At 40.5% G+C, this 20,533-nt stretch overlaps 6 protein-coding genes across 6 annotated transcripts; 4 read left to right on the top strand and 2 right to left on the bottom strand.

Moving 5' to 3' along the window:
* Positions 1-129: 129 nt before the first annotated feature.
* On the bottom strand, positions 130-3,322 carry PKNH_0212200 (conserved Plasmodium protein, unknown function; the record flags this gene model as incomplete). The annotated part of the gene is made up of 3 exons (XM_002257758.2): positions 130-163; positions 342-448; positions 560-3,322. The coding sequence occupies 3 exons, from the start codon at positions 3,320-3,322 to the stop codon at positions 130-132; spliced, it is 2,904 nt and encodes a 967-aa protein (XP_002257794.2).
* Positions 3,323-4,446: 1,124 nt separating this feature from the next.
* Positions 4,447-6,552, top strand: PKNH_0212100 (uncharacterized protein; the record flags this gene model as incomplete). The annotated part of the gene is made up of 1 exon (XM_002257757.1): positions 4,447-6,552. One exon carries the CDS (start codon positions 4,447-4,449, stop codon positions 6,550-6,552), a length of 2,106 nt encoding a protein of 701 aa, XP_002257793.1.
* Positions 6,553-7,276: 724 nt separating this feature from the next.
* On the bottom strand, positions 7,277-8,457 carry PKNH_0212000 (proteasome subunit alpha type-5, putative; the record flags this gene model as incomplete). Its single annotated transcript, XM_002257756.1, has 3 exons — positions 7,277-7,951; positions 8,181-8,262; positions 8,444-8,457. The coding sequence occupies 3 exons, from the start codon at positions 8,455-8,457 to the stop codon at positions 7,277-7,279; spliced, it is 771 nt and encodes a 256-aa protein (XP_002257792.1).
* A 1,148-nt stretch (positions 8,458-9,605) lies between these two features.
* Positions 9,606-11,855, top strand: PKNH_0211900 (DNA (cytosine-5)-methyltransferase, putative; the record flags this gene model as incomplete). Its single annotated transcript, XM_002257755.1, has 1 exon — positions 9,606-11,855. One exon carries the CDS (start codon positions 9,606-9,608, stop codon positions 11,853-11,855), a length of 2,250 nt encoding a protein of 749 aa, XP_002257791.1.
* A 1,385-nt stretch (positions 11,856-13,240) lies between these two features.
* Positions 13,241-14,791, top strand: PKNH_0211800 (cysteine desulfurase IscS, putative; the record flags this gene model as incomplete). The annotated part of the gene is made up of 1 exon (XM_002257754.1): positions 13,241-14,791. The coding sequence occupies one exon, from the start codon at positions 13,241-13,243 to the stop codon at positions 14,789-14,791; it is 1,551 nt and encodes a 516-aa protein (XP_002257790.1).
* Positions 14,792-16,645: 1,854 nt separating this feature from the next.
* On the top strand, positions 16,646-19,462 carry PKNH_0211700 (conserved protein, unknown function; the record flags this gene model as incomplete). Its single annotated transcript, XM_002257753.1, has 1 exon — positions 16,646-19,462. The coding sequence occupies one exon, from the start codon at positions 16,646-16,648 to the stop codon at positions 19,460-19,462; it is 2,817 nt and encodes a 938-aa protein (XP_002257789.1).
* Positions 19,463-20,533: the final 1,071 nt, after the last annotated feature.

The following is a 20,533-nucleotide window of genomic DNA, read 5'->3' as shown; positions in this document are numbered from 1 at the left end:
CACGGAAACTCCCCACAGATTGCACGCACGGGTTGCCTCATACATGTATTGCCATTTTGCACATGTGTGCCAATATAAACGTGATTGCATTTACCATCGTGTAGTGGTGCATATTTGCATGCGAGCTTGTCACGAGTTCATTCCGATGTTGAGTCCCCGGCGCCTGAATTGAAGGGGAGTAGAAGAAAGGGAATTAGCAGGATGGCCCGAAAGGCACTCCATTTGTAGTCGCATTTTCGTACCATTTTACACCATTTTTTCACCATTTTTTCACCATTTTTCACCATTTTTTCACCATCTTTTCACCATCTTCGCATCATTTTGCGCGCCCGCGGTGTTACCTGGCCTCGTCCAGCGAGCACTTGTTCATCAGACCCATGTCGATGAAAATGTAGTTCACCAGTTCGACGTCCTCATCGGAAAGGGCTTGTATTCCTTCCGAAGTTATCTGTCATGGAGGGGGAAAAACGGTAAAGCGGCAAATGTGTAGCGAAATTGTGTAGAGGAAAATGTAGAGACATTTCCCTGCAGACGCGCACACATGTGTGCGCCACCTTACCATGTTGCCCACACTTCTGAGTAGCGAAACAAAATCGTAAGCCTTGCAAATACGAATGGAGTCCAGCAAAAATATCAAATCTTTGAGGTAAATTCTGCCTTTTATAAAAGCATGATCCACTTGGCAAAAAGAGGGATCCTCCTCCGTTTGGGAGGAAGTATTTGCATCGTGACCATCATTGACTGACGTATTGACCTCTTGAGGAGAGCCTTTCATATTAAGTCGTTTCACTTGGTGCCCCCCCTGTTCGCGCTGTACATATTTCCGGTAGGATAAATCTACATACTCTGCCACATATGTGAAAAGAAAGTTGGTCAATTTTTTAACCGAATCTAACTCCATTGGTAAGCTCCCTACATAGTGGAGTACATGGACAAGTGAGCTGAAGTTACTCTTCCTATGCGTTAGAAGGAAGAAATTATTCGCACAAAGCAAATTTGAAATGTTTGAGATGAAGTCCCTGTTATGAATATCAATCTGGTCGAAGACGAAAAGGATGTCAGATAATTTTTCTAAGTCGCACAGATAGGGGTACTTCTCCATGGCCCTATCGATGTCGTGACCACACATTATGGAACTAATAAAAGGGTCTTCATTGTTTGTTCCTAATTTGCCCAACTCGTGATCCATTTTTTCAAGAAACTGCAAGGCGATTGTCTTCATGTAAGTGCTGGAAATGCCATAAATTTTAATGGCTAGTTGAAGTATCACATGGACTAAACTGTTTAACTGATTTGTTGAGTCCATTACTAGACCCAATAGCTTCTTCTTAATATCGGTACTTAACTTGATGTCAAAACTGGAGAAGAGTTGTAAGTACAAAATAATCTGTTCCTTATTTAATTCGTAATCTATATTTGTTAACTCGCTAAAGATGTATAAAATGGCTGACCTACAACTGACGGGCTCTTGTGTGGGTCCTTTCTCCAACACATTCACTTCATATTCACACTTCTCCAACATATCAATGTACTTATTTTCAATCTTAAAATTGTGCAGTTTGTTTTTTTTCTTGTCGAAATATACTCGCGGAGCCGTTTTGTTGTTACTCTTGTTTTGGTAAAATATCATCTGATTCTGTGTGAAGCCTGTCAACACAAAGAGCAAATTGTCCAGGTGCTTCTTCTCCTTCAGGCGCTTGATCAGTTTAGCACACTGCACCACGAAATAGGACGATACTTGTATGTTGGAGAAATATCTGTGTATAATCAAGGGGTAGCAGCACATAAGCAACCTCCTCGGTTCATCGAAGTTTACTTTTTTCGTAATCAAAATATGGACTAGTTTCCCCAATAGCAGGTGGTCTCTTTCGTTGTCACCCTCGCCATGGTTGCCATTTCCACCACCCTCTGTAGTTAAGAGGCCCCTTTTGGACAGAAAGAAAAAATGAAATATGCTACTAATCGACTTCTCCGAAATCGACCCCAACTCCATATTCACCAACTGCTCGATCATCCCCTTCTCCAGCTCATCAATTAGGTGCGCATTTTCTCTGTTCAACTGGAAGCATAGGCGGTTAACATTACTCCAGCGCGTTGTGATTACCTTCTCAGATCGTCCAGAGCCATCGTACCCTGGGGAGTGTATCCCCCCGAACTGACTACCCGATGACTTCCTAACAAGTCTAGCTTGCTCCAATAACTCCCTCCTCTTTGTCGCCCAATAGTATCTATAATACCCCAAGCAGTGAAGTACCATCGAGCAACACAAGGGAGAACATTTATCTAAATTACTTAACAAGGTATTGACGTAGCGATAAAATGTCATGTTGTATAGGTTCAATCTAGACAAGCATACAAAACCTAGTGCTACCAATTTCAAATCATGAGTCGAAGCATTTACATTCATGCTTTCCACCAGAGTGTCAACAACGTGATGTGTGTTGTTTCCTTTGTAATTCAACTTCAGAAATATATTTAATAAATGCACCACTTGTTTGTTATTAACCTGCTTGTCCTTTTCCTTCTCTTGCTTCTGTATGTACTGCTCCCCCAATATTTTTATCATGTCTATATCGTTCGTTCGACTGAATAGGTAAATAAAGGAGAAGAGGTCACTAAGGGAGAGGTAATTTTTCAGTGACACTACTCTCTGCTTGAGGGACTGGAAAAAGAACTCATTTGGTAGGTAGCCAATTAGTGAATATTCCTGCGCGAGGGCGTCATCTCCATCCGCTTGGCCCACTTCGATCGAATCATCCCCATCTTCCACTTCGTTCTGTTCGAATACATACGAGCCGGATTCGTCCTCACACACTTCCGACAAGTGCATAATTAACTCGTCGTATTCTTCATTGTCGTATTTGTAGGGGTTCCTACGACCATCTGGTGATATGCGTCCATTTTTAAAAATGGAACCCGTTTGCATCATCTTGTGGTGGCTTTCCAATGCGTGTCCCTGATAGCCGTTTAGGTCACCTCCACCATTCACTTCACCCTCAAAACGGGAATGACCAGAAAGAGCTGTTGTGCATTCCACCGCAACAAATCTATCACCATTGGATCCATTTTTTTCTTCCCTCCCATGTGAGGGATTAAAAGAGTTCACATTTTTCTCACTACCCTGTAGTAATACCCTCTTGTAGTTTTCCAAAAATTCCTTCCTGTTGAATATTATAGCATTGTTTAACAGAATAAGTAACTCCTTTGTGTTCCTCAAATACAGATTGTCCACCAGAAACATGGGCATATCTACAACTTTGTCATTTTGTACATGTAGCTTGTAAATCAGCTTTTTATTTAACTGGCGTGCGTAATTTAGCATTTTCCCACCATCGGGTGAGGCGTACTCCGCGCTTAGAACAATCTGCGTGTACTAGGATTGCGGAACCTTCTCTTCTCCTCCTTCCACATGTTAAGGCGTAGTGTTGTTATTTCTCGCCTGTATTTTGACGACTGTGTTTTTTTTCCTATATTCAATTTTCGTACATTTTTTTTTTTTTTTCTTACACCTTTTTCTTCAACTTTTTGCTTCCATTTCGTAAATCGCATCTGCGTCGTTCTCCCCATGGGGCAATTTGTGCATACCTCAGTGGCGGTACAACAGATAGTCGATGCGGCAAAGTACCCTTTCCCCCTTTTATCACACCTGTCGTACGCACCGCATGTGAACACGAAGCTTAGGGTTGACTTGTCGGTCCGGCCCCATCAAGTCTGTCACATTTGCGAGCAATCACAATTTGGAAAGCCTTCCAAGCTAGTTATCGCCTGAGCTGGTGCAAAAACCTTTGCCATTTACTTTCGTCAATTTTTGGATGACATAAAATAAGGCACTTAAACATATTCACATGGTCCTCACTAACGACATGGGGCATTTTTAACTTTAACACGAATGTGATGGCTTTCATTATATACGCCTTTACGTGGACACATACACATGCCTAATTTTTTTTTTTTTTTTTTTTTTTTTCGTCTCTCCCCCCCTAAGAGTGTTGTGTTTTTCCTTCACACCGCTTCTAAAAAAAAAAAACAAGGAAATCTGATAACACGCACATTTGCTTCTTTACATCTTTCAAATTTTGGGAGCTTTCCCATTTTGAATATTAATATTTGACATGCGGCTTTGGTATATATTTCTCTTTCTCTTTTATATACACTCATTTTTTTTTGTTGTCCTCTCCTTGTGATGCATTCTATTGGGGGGGGTTATCTTCTTAAGCTTCGTTTTCGCCTTTGACTGTTAGATGTTCCAATTGTTCTTTTTTTTTAGTAAAATAATGTGATGAACAGTTTTGTTCTTTGTGTATCGTTTCCCTCTGGATTGGAATTCCTTAGCTTCGTGCACCCTCCCCTTGCGCTTTTTTTTCTTTTTTTTTGTAACTCTTCAGATATTTAAAGAAGAGCCTACTTTGTGATCCCTCCAAATGAGTTAGAAGAACCCCCAAAGAAATGAATAAATACATTTTCCTCTTACTAGTAATTACAAAATTGAACACATTCGCATGTTACGTTAGGCGCGCAAAAATTTTTTCTGGCAACATCATGAGGAAGGACAAAGACAAGATTAGGAGCGAGAATGGGGGTCCATTTAAATCCCCAGAGGCTACTCGTACTGTGCGCGTTGTAAGGGGGTGTTACGGGGGAAGACGCAAAGGGGAGTTATTTTATTTGAGAGCCCCGCTCTACGGTTCGTTTGGTAACTCGCTTGACAATCCTCTGTGGAAAGGGCCCCCTTCCGAATGCAGCGCATCCAGCGCGCCACCCCCTTGCGCACGTCTGGAACATGGGGGAAACAAAACCCAGCTCTTCGCCAAGACGCAGAAATATGTGGAAAACCTGAGGAAGGTAAAAAAAATAGACAACACTATACTTGGGAATGATTTCCACGGGAAAGAAAACGAAATAATCCATGAAATCCCAGACAGATTTCTTAACGCATTCAAGTGGGCATTACAATTTCGGTTAAAAAACTTTAACTGTAAATTTATGAGATTATCCAAATTGGCGAAAAAAAATAATGAAGAATTAAAAAACTACGAGGATTATGCTATAGGGTATAAAGAAAACTTATTAGCCATGTTGCAGAAGGATAAAAATTTCTTCCTGGACATTGTAAATAAGTTGAAAGCAAAGGATTATTTTAATTTTGATATTTATTCTATCTTCAGATTTATCAACATAGATGTTCGTTTTTTTTTCTTTCCTGAATGTCATGACCAGTCGGCTGTTTTTTTCCTCATTTTCGGGAACCTGGAAAAAGCCATTGACTATTTTATTCGGAACAAGGACACCGTTGATTTTATGGAGATGGAGAAGTATAAGAAGATGGGGGATAGTAGCGAGGTAAGGCTGAGTATACGACAGAGGAAGAGGTTGAGGAAGGCGGAACGGAAACGTGAGAGGGAGGAGCGGCAAAGGGCGTATATGGCGCGGGGGGGGGCTTCCTCCTTGGGCGACACAGACGGAGGAGTAACCACCGCAGACGAAGGGATTGCGAATGGAGAAAATGCCGATAAAGAAACGGTGAATGAGGAAAGTGCGGATGAAGAAAGTACTGATGACGAAACCGTGAATGAGGAAAGTGCCGATGAAGAAAGTACTGATGACGAAATGACAAATGACGAAAGTGCCGAGGACAAGATCTTCGACGAGGGAGCAACGCCTGACATCTCCATAAACAGCATAAGCGAGGCTGCCCCCCTGGAGGACAAATTCGATTACTTCCTAAAACACTACGATGATGTGGAATTCTTCTTTATGAAGCACTTCAAGACGCCAGAAGAGTTAAAATGTTTTTTCGAAAAATGCCATGAGGAAGAACATAAAATAGAAAAAGAAGAAATAAATTTTAACGCAAAGGGAGAGGAAATCATAACCAAGAACCAAGTGCTGAAAAAAGGGCTGAACTTAGAAATGATAAAAAAAATTATTAAAACATCGCCGAGGTTATCTTTAGTAAATAAAAACACCATTCTCAAAAGAATAGCTCATTACAAAAATGAATTAAAATATGGGCATGACGAATTGGTGCATATTTTGTATAATCTCCCACAATTCTATGCCTTTGGAAATTTAAAAAAAAAATATAAAGAATTGCTATACCTTCACGAGTCCATAGAAGAAGAAGATTTAAATACACTTATCAAAAAGTATCCAAGGATATTCACCTACAATGTGTACAGAACCATAAGACCCAAACTCTTATACCTCATTAGACATATGAACAAAACATTTCGAGATACTCTATCCTTTCCACAATATTTTAGTTATAGCTTCCGTTTAAGAATAATTCCCAGACATGTTGCCTACATGAATATATATTATGATAATTATATCAGTTATTACAAGGAGTTGCTGAGGACACACAATTATGATGACTTTAACAGGAAGTTTAATGAGTTGGTTTATAAACCCGACATTCCACCGATAAATTTGAAGATGCTTCTGCAAACGTCGAACAAAGATTTTATGAAACATTATAAAATTAGTTATTACGATTTTGTCAAGTCCACACAGGTGGCTAAAGATATTCACAATCCGTTCATCCTCGTGTGATGTCCGCTGTCAACAGTGAAAGAACGGAGAATGCCACTGGCCAGCGCGTAGGAAAACACGCCCTTCCAAGGAGTACCTATATATACACATATTTATATGTGCACACACATGTCGCTGCGATTTTCTTTGCTCCTTGTGCAGCAGGAAGCGCCTGCATTTGTGTTTTTGCCCCAGCACATGTTCGTAACTTCTTTTACAGCACACGTGCGCCCACTTTAGGGGCTCCTCCATAAGGACATAACATAAATACTACGACAAAAAAAATTACTAAGGGGAGGTTTTTTTCCTATCTGTAAACAACCCTCCCCATGGTGATATTTCAAAATATGCACCTTTTAAAAAAAATTAAAGAAGTGTCAAGTTGGGTAGGAGCGCACGCTCTGAATTTTCTTACGAAAACGCGATATGAGGCATTTTTTGCAAAAAAAAAAAAAATAAAAATAAATAACAATAGATGGATAAAACGGCAAAGTGGCCAAATGGCTAACCGACGCAGTGGAACACGTGTCCACTTGTTACATAACAACTCCGTTCTGGATTCGCCCAGGTCGGAAAGCGCGCTCGCAAAGTTCCGGTCCCCGTGCTGCTACCCATTCGTTTGTCCATCTTTCCCGTCCAAGTAGCATTCTGTTGTGCAGTGCTTTGTTCCGCCCCGCACGGCTATTCTTTCGTGCCACTCTACCGTTGTTCAGCTTTGCCGCTTTACCTCCTGAGCACTTGCCTCCTAAGCGGTCATGTCGATGGTTGGGTAGATGGGCGAGGGAAGCGCCTCGATGATCCTGGAGATGTCGTCCGTATTGTACTTGTAAAACGTCTGATCGGATTTCTTAATAGCCGCAATTTCCACGTTGGAGGAAGACAACTTATCCTCCATCACCTGCCTTAAAACGGTGAGCGCCAAAATCTCAGCTTCCTCAAAGGTCATATTTTTATTGTAATTTTCTTGTAGTAACAATTCTGCCCCTTCTTGAGCAGAGCCAATGGAAGCAGCTAAAAATCTCGTGTTCGTTCCAGATGGTTCCGTGTACCAAAGACAAGGACCATTCTTATCGACTCCTCCTATCAGTAAGGCAACGCCAAATGGTCTGCTCATTATTTTCTTCCTTTTATTGTCAGACAAGTTAGAAAAATCTAATGCTAACTCCGATATTAATTCTACACAAGATTTTATGTTTATATTTTCATTATATATGAACTTGTAATGATTGCACTCGACCCTTGCGTAGTCTATTAGTGTCCTTGCGTCCGCCATGAGTCCACTCATGGCACATCCTATGTGGTCATCTATTGGAAGTAGCTTCTCCACTGAAGATTTTTCTATTAATGTGGAGGCGATTCTTCTTTCTGAGGCCAAGATCACTCCATCGTTTACGCAGATACCGACTGCAGTGCTACCCAGCTGTCAAATAGGGGAGAGGTGTACAAAATGTACATCGTGGATTCGCACTATGCCGAGGCACACACCGATTTGGCTGTACCATGGGGAAGTCATCTCCCCATTCGGTTACACTCTACGTGCACATTTTTGAAAGTTCTGCAAGTTAGGGATACGCCCTTGGTGAACTCATCTCATATACCATCCCATCTTATTATTTTTTTTCGCTGCTTTTCCCTCTCTTTGCACCTACCTTTATAGCGCCCAGCGCGTACTCCACTTGAAAAAGTCTGCCTTCTGGCGAAAAGGTGTTTACTCCCCGGTCATACTCGCTCCTAAAGATGAATGAAAATGTGAAAACGCACAAAGGTGAGCAGGGCAAACATATGACATAAGATGCGTATGCAAGTGTGCTACTCTGTAGTCATCGAACTTAAGGTTTTGGAAAAGTAGGTACGCGTACATACGAGTGTATGTGCATACGTCCCGCTGACTATCTCCCTAATGGTGTGTTACCTGGTTGAAAACATTTTTTCTCTTCGAAGGGGAGGGTTATCAAGTCAAGAATTTGAGGAGGCAACGCTGCGATTCTTCTCCGCTATATGTGCGAAGGGAGAGCCACTACTATAAAAAATGTTCGTGTTTGTTAAGTTTCCGTTTGGTGACTCGTTTTCCTAGCGAACGCCTGTAAGTAGTTATTTCATAAGCGCGTTAGAAGGGGAGATAAGGTATGCCTCCTCGAATGAGCCAATGGAAAAAATAACAAAGTGAAGGAACAAAATAAAGGGATACAGAGTGGTGATATATCCATACATATGCTTATCTTCACTTGAAGTATTTTTTTTTTTTTTTTTTTTTTTTTTTTTTTATAGTTTTATGTATGGCCTTTCTTACAGCGTAACGTTGTTTAGGCATAGCACATTATGATTGTGCGTTTGGGTTTCACCATATTCACTTTTTTTTTTTTTCTTGCACCGCATATTACACCCCACACGATAATGCTGAAGGAGCCACACTTTCCGCCTCCTTTGGGAAACTCAGCTGGAGAAAAATGAGGGTGAATTGTGGGAATAAGTAAAAAATCATATATATCGGGAAATTGCACCACATTGACTCGAAAGAGGGGGAGAGTTGGACTCTCGGAAATTATCTTCCGTCACGTGCATACAAATTTGTTGATAGTGTGAAGTAATTGGGTTGTAATTTTTTCGCGACGAGGGATCATTGGGAAGGGGACTGTTCCGGAGTCTCTTCAAGTTTACCATTTTTGACGAACTTCTTTTCTGCACTCATATGAGGTACTCCCTCCACCCACACACAGTATACCATTTTGAGGGGGACCTCTTCTCAGCCCCGCACCTCTACTGCTTGATCTAAGGCCACTTCCACACATTGCTTGATTGCCTAACGACTGTGCCCATTTCTAAGCATCTGTTGGATGAGCTTAAAAGAAGTACATCCATTCGATTGTTGGTACATTGGTTTCTTTGCCAAAGGCGCTCTCCCAGTGGTCAACAAAAATAATAACATACATTGGATGTTCCATTTTTTTTTTTTTTTTACGTAAACAAAAGATGGTGCCTAAACGTAATACTAAATCTACGCGGAAAAAACTCGAACAACCCTTGTTCCTCCTCCTCCTCTGTCCCAGTTAGTAATCAACACTGAAAGCAGCCCCATGGAAAACATAAAAGTGTTAGACCTCTATAGTGGAATAGGGGGGTTACATTACAGCATGCTACAGGCCCTAATAAATTGCGTCCACGAGAGGACAGAAAAAGGTACCCTCAAAGGGGAAACTGGAAAAGAGCATGCTCACAACTGTGGCAACCTTTTCAATGACACATTTCGGTTCATATCGATAGATCTTAATTACCTAGCGAATCAAACACACTACCACAACTTCGAGAAAAATTCGATCTACCTAACGGAAAAAAAATATATCGACAAATTTTTTAAAGAGTGTCAAGAAAAGCGGCGCAATCATGGGGGAAGGACCCCCGAAGGTAGGCATAACGCAGAAAGGAACAACATCAAAGAGGTTCCCTTCGTTGAGGATAAAAACTACATCCTTCAAACGGATATAAACAACCTGGACGCGCAGTTTCTCGATTACCACAAATTCTTCATTCTGCTAATATCGAACCCATGTCAGCCCTACACCAGACAGAACAAGAAATTTCAGCAAATCAATTTGGATGAGTTGTTCAGAAAGTACGCCTACAGCACAACAGGGGAATCCTCCGTGGAGGAAAAAAAAAAGGAAAAAGGAAGTTTTCCCTCTTCCATAGACAAAATGGGCCATATAAATAATTTGTTCACCCCAACGTGTGGCGCGAATGTAAACAGTGATACAGATGATAAGGTCCACTTGGTCACCGAAAAGTGTAACGTTGTAGGAGGCATCCCCTTCAAATGGGAAAATAAAAAAAACGTCTACGATCAAGTAATTCTGGAAACTCTCCAAGGAGGAGACCAGTTCCATGTGGATAAACTAAACCTAGACGAAGCCTTAAGATCGCTAGAAATCGAAAAGGACGAACGATCGAGAAGTTTCATTCACATTTGCAATTTGCTGAAAAATGTAAAGGAAGAAAATTTACCAAAATATATTTTTATTGAGAATGTCAGAAATTTTGAATTATCTACTTCCTTTTTTTATTTCATAAATTCAGTTAAGGAGAATTATAATTTCCAGACGTATCTTCTATCCCCCCTGCAATATGGCATACCGAATGAGCGTCTTCGTTTCTATTGTATATGTAGGAGGAAACACAAGTTGGCTGATCTCACATCAGGGGAAAGCTTCACCAGTGGATGGACAACTTCACTATACAGCAATTCGCTTATGCCAGCCAAGTGCATTATGCCCGCATTTGAAAACAACGCCAATTTTAGGCCTTCTCAAAGGTACTCTTTTTACACCCCCAGCTTAGCTACATTTTTGGATCATAATGAAAAGTACGAAATAACGTGCAACACAAATGAAGAAATAAATTTAACTAATGGGACATTGGAGGAATACCAAGTTTCGAACAGTACCTTGGAAAAATGTTCATCCTTCTGTTTTGACATGATCGATATTAACCGAAATGGAAATGTGTGTTGCTTCGAGGGGGGCCGTTACTATGTTGAGAAAAGTGAAACCATAAAGGATCTCCCAAATGAGAAAAACTTGAAGGACTTGATTAACTCAAACAATTTGCATTCCATGTGCTTCACGTCTAATTATGGGAGATATATTAACGGATCCGGCTCGGTACTCTACTTCTCCAGATGCAGAAGGGGATCCCCCTCAAGTGGCACAGAAAGGGGATACGAGAATACACAGAATGAGCATATGGGAAAAGCCCGCATGGGAGACCACCCCTCGCGCGATAACTCCTGCAGGGACTACTTCCCTCGTGACTACTTTTCCCAGGGAGAAATAATCGAGGAAATGAGCAAATATAAAAACAGAGTGAGGTACTTTACCCCCGTAGAGATATGCAGACTGATGGGTTATAAGATGCACACCAGCAGACCTAATACAGAAGATGGCGAAAACAAAAGAAACAGAGTCGGAAATATCTACTGGAATATGGACCACATTAACCATATGTGCGCCTACACTTGTAATGTGCACTACTGTGCTAGTAGACATAGCGACACTTGCTTGTTCAATGGAGTTCTCCCTTTGGCACAGAATTCCGTGAGAAAATCACCAAATGATGGAGTGTGTGGCGGTGGCGAATCTCGCGATGGTAACTCCAAGGACGAACGCACAGCACCTTGTTCTTGCCACGAATTTAAATTTCCCCCATTTCTGACAAACAGGCAAAAATACAAATTGGTTGGCAATTCCGTCAACGTCACTGTAATATCTTTAATTTTTCAAGCCCACGACATTTTCGGGGACCTCCTCAAGGGGGAGAGCCTTCCTAGCTAAATTGGGCTTCAAACAAGTGTTTTTTTTTTTTTTTTTTTTTTTTTTTTTTATGCTGAATTATTCATGAGAGGAAGGAAATTCCGCCATTTCCATCGAATACGTGAGTCACATGAACGACCATTCCTCGTTTGTGAAATTTTATTTGAAGGGAGAGAGATCCCTTGTCTCTCACGCTACCGTTCCTGTGGGTGTAACACCTACGTGCGCATGAACTGCATGATACATGCACCATTACAATTTGTTCTATTTGAAAATGGGCAACACCTTTTCAAGATTTCTGCGATAGATTTTTTTTTTTTTCGTAATTTGCATTTCTTATGACCATTCACTCTTGGAAGGATTTGTTCTTTTTTTTAAACCTTTTTAAATCGTGTGTAATGGTATTTCATGTAGTAACATTTTTATTTTTTTCTCCGTCCGAGGAAAATTTTTAAAAGACGCCACCCAAGTATGTACATATATGTTGTATGTATATGTGTGCCCATTTTAGCGCCACGAATGGGACCTTTAAGTCTGCAAAAATACCCGTCATAGTTTACAAAGTAACCAACCTGACGACGTGGTTTCCCCCCCTAAAAGGCATCCTTCCTTGAAACTCTACAATATCAGCGCAGTTCCAAAAATATGAAAAAAAAAAAAAAAAAAAAAAGTGTTTAACCTTTTCCAAAGGGAATAAAATAAAAAAAAAGAAGGTGTAACGAAAAGAGCGCAAGGAAGAATTTTTTTTTTTTTCCCCTCGCCCTTTTGACATATGTCCCATTTTTTCCTTTCACCTTTTTGTGATTCGTAAAGTTAATTTGCAACGAGTGGCGAAGTTGAAGATAAATGTAAAAAAAAAAAAAATGACATAATTGGGTTACGTTTTAAATTCCCTCTTCGCAGCAACATCAGCGTTAATTTTTGCTCCATATAACTATTCGAATATTACGTGTATATATATATATATATTTATTATCCATGAGCACTTTGCGTTTGTATAAGTGGAATTGATTTAAGTGTATATCTCTATTTTTTAAGTTTTTTTTTCCCCCCCTTTTCTTAAACTCTCTATGACGTGATATAAGCACGTGTCACACTTTTTCAGTTCGCAAATTTTTAATTCTTTTTTTTTTTTAAGCGAAGCGGTTAAGCAACGTACAATTCGTGCAGCTGTTAAATGCTTTCGTCCCTTCTCTGAAAACATGGGGAATTATATCCCTGATTTGGTATATATACATAAATTAATTTCCTTTTTTTTATGTAAAAATAGCCAAATTTTTAAACCAGCTATGAACCTTATTTGATCAAATTGAGCAACGAGCAGCCCCTTATGCAAACGTTCGCATACGGCCTTGTGGTTCTACTGAATTTTTTTTTTTTTCTTTTTTTTTGTTACCACTGTGAAGATGAAATTATTCCACCTTGTAAAGAATTTAAACATTCCAAGGGGAAACGCTTTAGAAAAATTGTGTAAATGTGACAAGACAAGTAGGGGGTTTAAAGCGCTGACAAATGTATGCACCTACAGGAGCAGCGAAAACGAACATACGTTGCACGACAGTGGGGGGAGATGTGTGCGGAGGAGGAGGTTCCATAGCATTAGGAATGTTACTACCGGACGAGGTGACTCGGTGGGAAAAAAAGATGGAGAACCATTAGGAGATGATAAGCATTGTGAGAGTGCCCCGGTCCACGTGGACGACGTTACAAACGAGCGCGATAAAAAAAAAATCAACAGGTTTTACCTAGACAGCCAGGCAACAACGATGATAGACCCCAGAGTGTTGGACAAAATGATGCCATACATGACGTACATATATGGAAACGCACACTCCCGTAACCATTTCTTCGGATGGGAATCGGAAGAGGCAGTGGAGGATGCAAGGAAAAACATTCTCCATTTAATAAACGGAAAAAACAACAAAGAAATTATCTTCACCTCCGGAGCAACAGAAAGTAATAACTTAGCACTTATAGGAATATGCACCTACTATAACAAAAGAGACTCCAAAAAAAATCACATAATTACGTCCCAAATTGAGCATAAGTGCATCCTGCAGACGTGTAGATATTTACAAACAAAGGGATTTGAAGTGACTTATTTAAAACCTGAACCCAATGGAATTGTAAAATTAGAAGATATCGAAAAGAACATAAAGGAGAATACCATAATGGCTTCCTTCATTCATGTTAATAACGAAATAGGAGTTATACAAGACATTGAAAATATAGGTCTTCTGTGTAAAGAAAAAAATGTAATTTTCCACACTGATGCATCCCAAGCCATAGGTAAAATTCCCATTGATGTGCAAAAAATGAACATTGATTTATTGTCCATGTCAGGCCATAAATTATATGGGCCCAAAGGTATTGGAGCATTATATATAAAAAGGAAAAAGCCCAACCTACGACTAAATGCGTTAATACATGGAGGTGGACAAGAAAGGGGACTACGATCTGGAACTTTACCAACCCATTTAATTGTAGGCTTAGGAGAAGCAGCAAATTTGGGATCCATCGAAATGAATCGTGACCATAAAAAAATGAAGTTCTTTTTTGACTATGTAAAAAAGCACTTGATGGAAAACTTAGATTATATTGTTTTCAATGGATGCCAAACAAATCGATATTTTGGAAACATGAATGTATCCTTTTTATTTGTGGAGGGCGAAAGTTTGTTAATGTCCTTAAACGAAATAGCACTTAGTTCGGGTTCTGCTTGCACTTCTAGTACCTTAGAACCTAGCTACGTATTACGATCCATAGGAATATCAGAAGATATTGCACACACTTCCATAAGAATCGGATTTAACAGATTTACGACCTTCTTCGAAGTGCAGCAGCTGTGCGAAAATTTGGTTAAGTCTGTCAAGAGGTTGCGGAGCATCTCTCCGTTGTATGAAATGGAGCTGGAGAAGCAGTCCTCCGGTGATACGCCTCATTTTGTGTGGACCTAAAAGTTGGGGTGTCTGCGTACAAAAGACGCATACAAGAGACAGATATTCTCAGATATATGATCAGCTTCTACTCATTTGACGAGCATCTACATGCAGGGGCAGAGTAAGAAGAGGTGCAAAGAAGTGCGAGAAGGAACAGAAAGAAAAAAGAAAAGAACGATTTCATATGTACATTTTTCCAACACCTGGACTACCTTAACTAAACCAGCTTTAAAAATATATTAACGTGTTTCTGCCGAGTCGACAGAGTAGCACCTCCCCAGCATTAAAAACATATGATCACTGCATATCCTTCCCCCCCTTTCGCAATTACCGCGAGAGTTAGAGTTTTAGTATCGCTTTGTGAAACTATGACAGCCTAACTTTTAACGAGAGAAAGCCACTTTTAAAAAATGTTTCTCTTTTTTTTTTTTTTTGTGTTTCCCTAGTTTGTCTTTCTCTGTCCATCCATAGCGTTGTGTGTTGAAACGTGGAGTTTTTTCTTTTTCCTTTTTTTTTTTTTTTTTTTGTTTCATATTTCGTATGGCCCTATCCTTCACACAAGTTTCTTGCCAGTGGGGGAGACCATATCTAAAGGGAAGCACACTTTTATGCGTTCAGTTATCATGGGCTCCTTTAACAAATGAACTACTTCGGTGAAGAGTTTTTCATGTCGCCTTTCCAACTTAAAAAACTCCTTTGTCAATAAATTTGTTTCCTTTCCCATGGTATGTGTAAACTTTGCAAACCGCGAGCGGAACGGGGTAACCACGGAGGGGAGGCGTTACAATGGTACCCCGCTTGTAGCTGGGCGATGGACTTTTCTTCCAACAGATAAAGGAACCTTTTCGACGGTGCCATAGTTCTTTATCATGTTCTGCTTTGCATGCCCACGCTTCGACTTCCTCGCCTTTTTCAAATTTCTCAAACTAGTATTTTGTCGATTTAAAGGCAGAACTCATATAAGCAGGTTCATCCCGAAGCGGCCCCGTTTTCCTGTTGCGGCGTTCCTTTCTCGATCGTTGCATGGGATTAAATAGGAACACATGCACGGTTACACAGAGGCGCAAAAGAAAAAAAATAATAATAAAATAATAAAATTGCAGTATTTTGTACATGCCATGTTGAGCAGAAATTTCGCATTAAGGCAAACTTGTTACACTTGGCAATTTTCAAATTAGTTCGAACACGCGAACTCACCATTTTGTTGTAAGGCCGGATATCAACTTTAACCAGTTTTCTCCTCCCATTTTGGGGAAAGCTTAAAGAACACCTGGCCTATTTCTCATGCCAAGCTAAAGGGGAACCACACATATACATATACATATACATATATATATATATATATATATATATATATATATATATATCTATTGGTACTGCCCTTTTTCAGGGACACACCCGCATATGTATACTTTATCCAATATTGAGACTTGAAACACGGCTTTCGTGTTCCCAGCTGCACCTTTTTTCATTTTTTTTTTTTCTCTTTTTTCCCCTCTATAAGAAAAATGAGGGGTTGTTAGAAGAGGCGCACTTGTACGATTTGACTCGGGGAGATCGCTGCAAGTAGGTCGTCGGGGAGGCTAAATACGCACGTATTAATTAGTGTACGTGTGTGCAGTTGCGAGTTATCACGCTGGCGCTTAACACTGTGGTGTTATAGCGCGGCCGTGTTTCACACGCGGAGGCGCTTTCCCACTGATCACATACAACCGTCCGCGCCCAGCACAATGACAAGAGCGGCAGCGAGCCCGAGTAGATCGAACCGCATATGAGCGAACACGTAGGCCCAAGCGTTCAGGTGTATGCACACATGTACCTTACCTACACAGGCACACACATACACACACATGTACGGACGCGCGGGGGAAAATGAAAAAGGCGTTTCTTCTCCTTTTGCTCCTGTCGACAACAATTTTCAGACGATACACAAATTACAACGTTAAAATAAAGCTGAAAAACTTCTCCAACAAAATTTACATGTCCAGTAGAGTGCAGTTAAAATCGACAAAACTGCAACACAGGAAGAGACCAAAAAAGAGGAAAAAATCAGAAATTTATCGAACGCCTGTTTTGTACCACCCAAATCAGAAGGATTATTTTAACCTCCAGAGCGAGTACACCTGTTTGCCCCATGAGCAAGTGCTGGATCTCCTCTTAAAGGATAAATTGAACTTACTCATCGGGGCGATTAGGAGAAAGGACAATCAGGAGATCGACCAAATTTTGTACAAAGATGTGAATAATATATATTTGGATAAGAGATATGTCTACTACGATGAGGAAAACAAAGCAGATGACGATTATGGTGAAGACGGAGAAAAGAACACCATGAAGGGAAATAACGATAACAGGGGTGACCTCTTCAACGGTGGATCAACTGATAAGAAAAAGTGTGCCCTGCCAAAGGACGAGGAGGACAATCATCAACCTGGAGAAGAAAAGAAATTTGTGGACTTAAACAATATTTATTTTTATTTCAAAAAAGTTAACATCACAAATATAAATAAGGACAACATAAATGACGACATATATAAAGAGCTAGTGGAGTTAAAAAAAGTGTCTCTCGAAAAAGGAGACCAAATAGGTTTCAACATGTATAGATACTTCCTCAACATAATTACAAATGTCGACAGAATGAAATATATCGATGATTTTTATTTGGTTAATTATATAAATAATATTTGGATAACAAAAAATGTTCACAAATATTTCTATTTTCTAAATTCTCTTTTTGACAGAATGAAAAAAATTACCTATAAGTTGATACAGTTGAATTACAAAATTGATCAAATTGGACATGTGGAGGAAGTTAACAAAATGAAGTACTTTGAGAGACATGAGCTGTTCAGTAAGGTTATTAAAAAGACCAAGTTCATTCCTAACTATATACTTAAACACAGCTATGCTTACTCCACTGATATTATGAATCTTTACCAATATGACATCAACACGAATTCGTATGTGAACAGATTCGATAGCACCTATAGGGAGGTCTGCGTGAAGGACTTTGTTGACGAAAGCAGGAGAAAAAATTTAAACATTTGCTACGATGCCACGCGCTTCGATCCCTTTTACAGCTACGCCAGAGAGTACAGCCGGGACAACGAGATGAAGAAGATCATGGGCCTCACCTATGGCGTGGCCGACATTCGCGGCAGCGTTACCGCGAACGTTACTGCGAACGTTACTGCGAACGTTACTGGTGGCGTTACTGGAAGTGATGCCCCGGGCAGTCACGCCGAGGGCAGCGCTGCCAAGCCGAAGAAAGCGAAGAGGAGCCGCACCGCAAAGGAGATCAGCCAGACAGTTCATCCCAGCAAAACGAACGAACAAATATTGGAAATACACACCCCTGGAGAGGAAAAAATGGAGGATCACAATGATGAAGAGGCGCCGAAGGAGGGAGTTAAAGAAAGAACGCAGAATCACAACAGGGGGGATGGGTTACTGGAAAGGATAAAGAAGGACCCCAATTTGAAGTACGAATTTTTGGAAAAGATAAGCGAAAAAATGTGTAGCGAATTTGTAAAAATGGGCGTCCTTGATGACGAGAGTAAGAAAGTCGATCTTAACAAGATTGAAGACATCAAAAATGACCCGGACAATATTCTGTACAAAAAGGTTTACGCCATGCGTGACTACTTCTACACAATAATGTATGATAATTATAAACCAAATCTTGACATCTACGAATTAGAAACGTTCGTAGATGCAGAATACAGAACCTACTCTTATAAAAAAGACCTTAACGTGCTTTTCAGAAATTGGGTCCTGAATGAAAATAAGGTATTACCAACCGTGCACTTTGCGAAGAAGGATGTGGAACTGGCTAAGTTAAGATACCTGTCCAAGAGGAAAAGGAAAGTACTGGATTTTAATCAGCGATTTTTTGAGCGACATGGGGAGGGTAAGAGGAGGTACTTCCCCGTGGAGGAGCACGGAGCGTCGACAGTGGGTGTAAGTGGTGAGTCTCAAGAAGGGACTCCTTTGGAAATGTCTGTTAGCGAAGAGTTAGGAGGTGAGTCAAAAGGCGCACCAGGCGAAGGGGGAAAATATGAAGGAAACGATCCGGGAAACGATCGGGGCAACATTACCGGTAAGGGCCCTGACAACGGTCCTGGTATCAGTCCAGATGTCCCCGCACGGACCCCGCCAGACAGTCGGGACGACGGATACAAGAATAAAACCACGAACAAATCAGTGAGCTGCCTAATAAAGTGGAATGTACGCAGCGAAAACGACACGAGGAAAATAAAAAACGACGAGGACGAGAGAGACTTAAGTGACGAAGACGACATGGACGAAAATGACAACAGTGGTGACGAGGACGAATCATTTGACTTTGATAAATATAATATAAAAAGCAATGACTTGGAATCTTACGGATTCTGCGATGAGAATTTAAACGATAACGATAGTGACAATGGAGGGCCCTCCTTCGGAGACATGAATTTTGCGAAGCTGGTAATTTATGATGACAACTACGATCAGGGAGAGTTTGTCGAAACGCTCACCAGTTTGATAAGCACTTGCGATTATAAGAGGGCGTACTCCATTTACAATACGCTGAAGGTGAAAGGGAAGGTAGACACTTTGTACTTTAAAAGTTACGACAATGCTGAAAATGTGGCTTTCCTGATGCGCCAGTCAAAGCAGAGGATTGTTGCCGACGTGGAGTTTCTCTAGCCATTCGAGGGGATCGTTCAGGGGGCGGGTGTCGCAGCAGGAAAACTAATCCGCATAACTGATCGTGCCATCTGATCGGTCTATATAATGCGACCATCCCAACCGTTGACGTGTTCCAAAAAATATGCCATCAAAAATATTCCCCCAGGGCTCTCAGATTAGCCCACTTCTTTTTTTTTTTTTTTTTTTTTTATGTATTTTGAGAAAACAAAACGATTAAGTTTTCCAACGGGACACATACTAAATGTGTTCCTTGTATGGCCTGATTTTTATCACAATTTGAGGAGCGGGGTTTTTCCCCCTATATGTTTAACCTTTTGACAATTTAATTTTTTTTTTTTTTTTTTTTTTTTTTTGTGTAAAACGTGCGCGCTCTCTTGAAATTTCCCCCTTTTTAAAATGGCCTCTTGCCGCCTTTCGCCCCCGTGCAACTATACCACGCTAAATGCATTTTCCTCCCCCAAAGGAAACCACCTCGTGTGCACAATTGTTTGACCTAACAATTAGCTCCATCTCGTTAAAGAATAAAGGGTGAATACATAAGTGAACGGTGAAATAAAATATTCATCTTATGCTGGTCATCACCCTACTGCTTATTCTACATGTGGGTGAGAAATAAACTCGCGTGGGGAAAAATTCCTTCGTGTAAGTAATCATTAAAAGGTGCCCATTTAACGAATTCCGCCTGCTTCACAGTTGTAATGAAGAAAGGGCACCAAAAGTGGAAAAAAGGAGGGGGTCATATTTGAGAAGGAGCTTTTCAATTTAACCGAACTGAGTAAAACAACACAAGGGACAAAAGGGTGAAATCTATTTTTACTAACTTTTGGAGAAATATTTTTGGAAAGAGGCGACTCAAACGGAAACGTACCCCCTGATTTGTTACATGCGGGGTAGTTTCCTTGGATATGGGGCATACTATTGTAAAGGGAACCCCCCGCCCGTTTCACGGCTTCACCGATTTACCCATTCACTAATTTACCCGTTCACTAATTTACCCGTTCACTAATTTACCCGTTCACTAATTTACCCGTTCACTAATTTACCCGTTCACTAATTTACCCGTTCACC

The sequence above is a fragment of the Plasmodium knowlesi genome, assembly GCF_000006355.2.
Source record: "Plasmodium knowlesi strain H genome assembly, chromosome: 2".
Lineage (NCBI taxonomy): Eukaryota > Apicomplexa > Aconoidasida > Haemosporida > Plasmodiidae > Plasmodium > Plasmodium knowlesi.
Note: the sequence above shows the minus strand (reverse complement) of the source record. Positions and strands in the feature narration are given on the sequence as shown.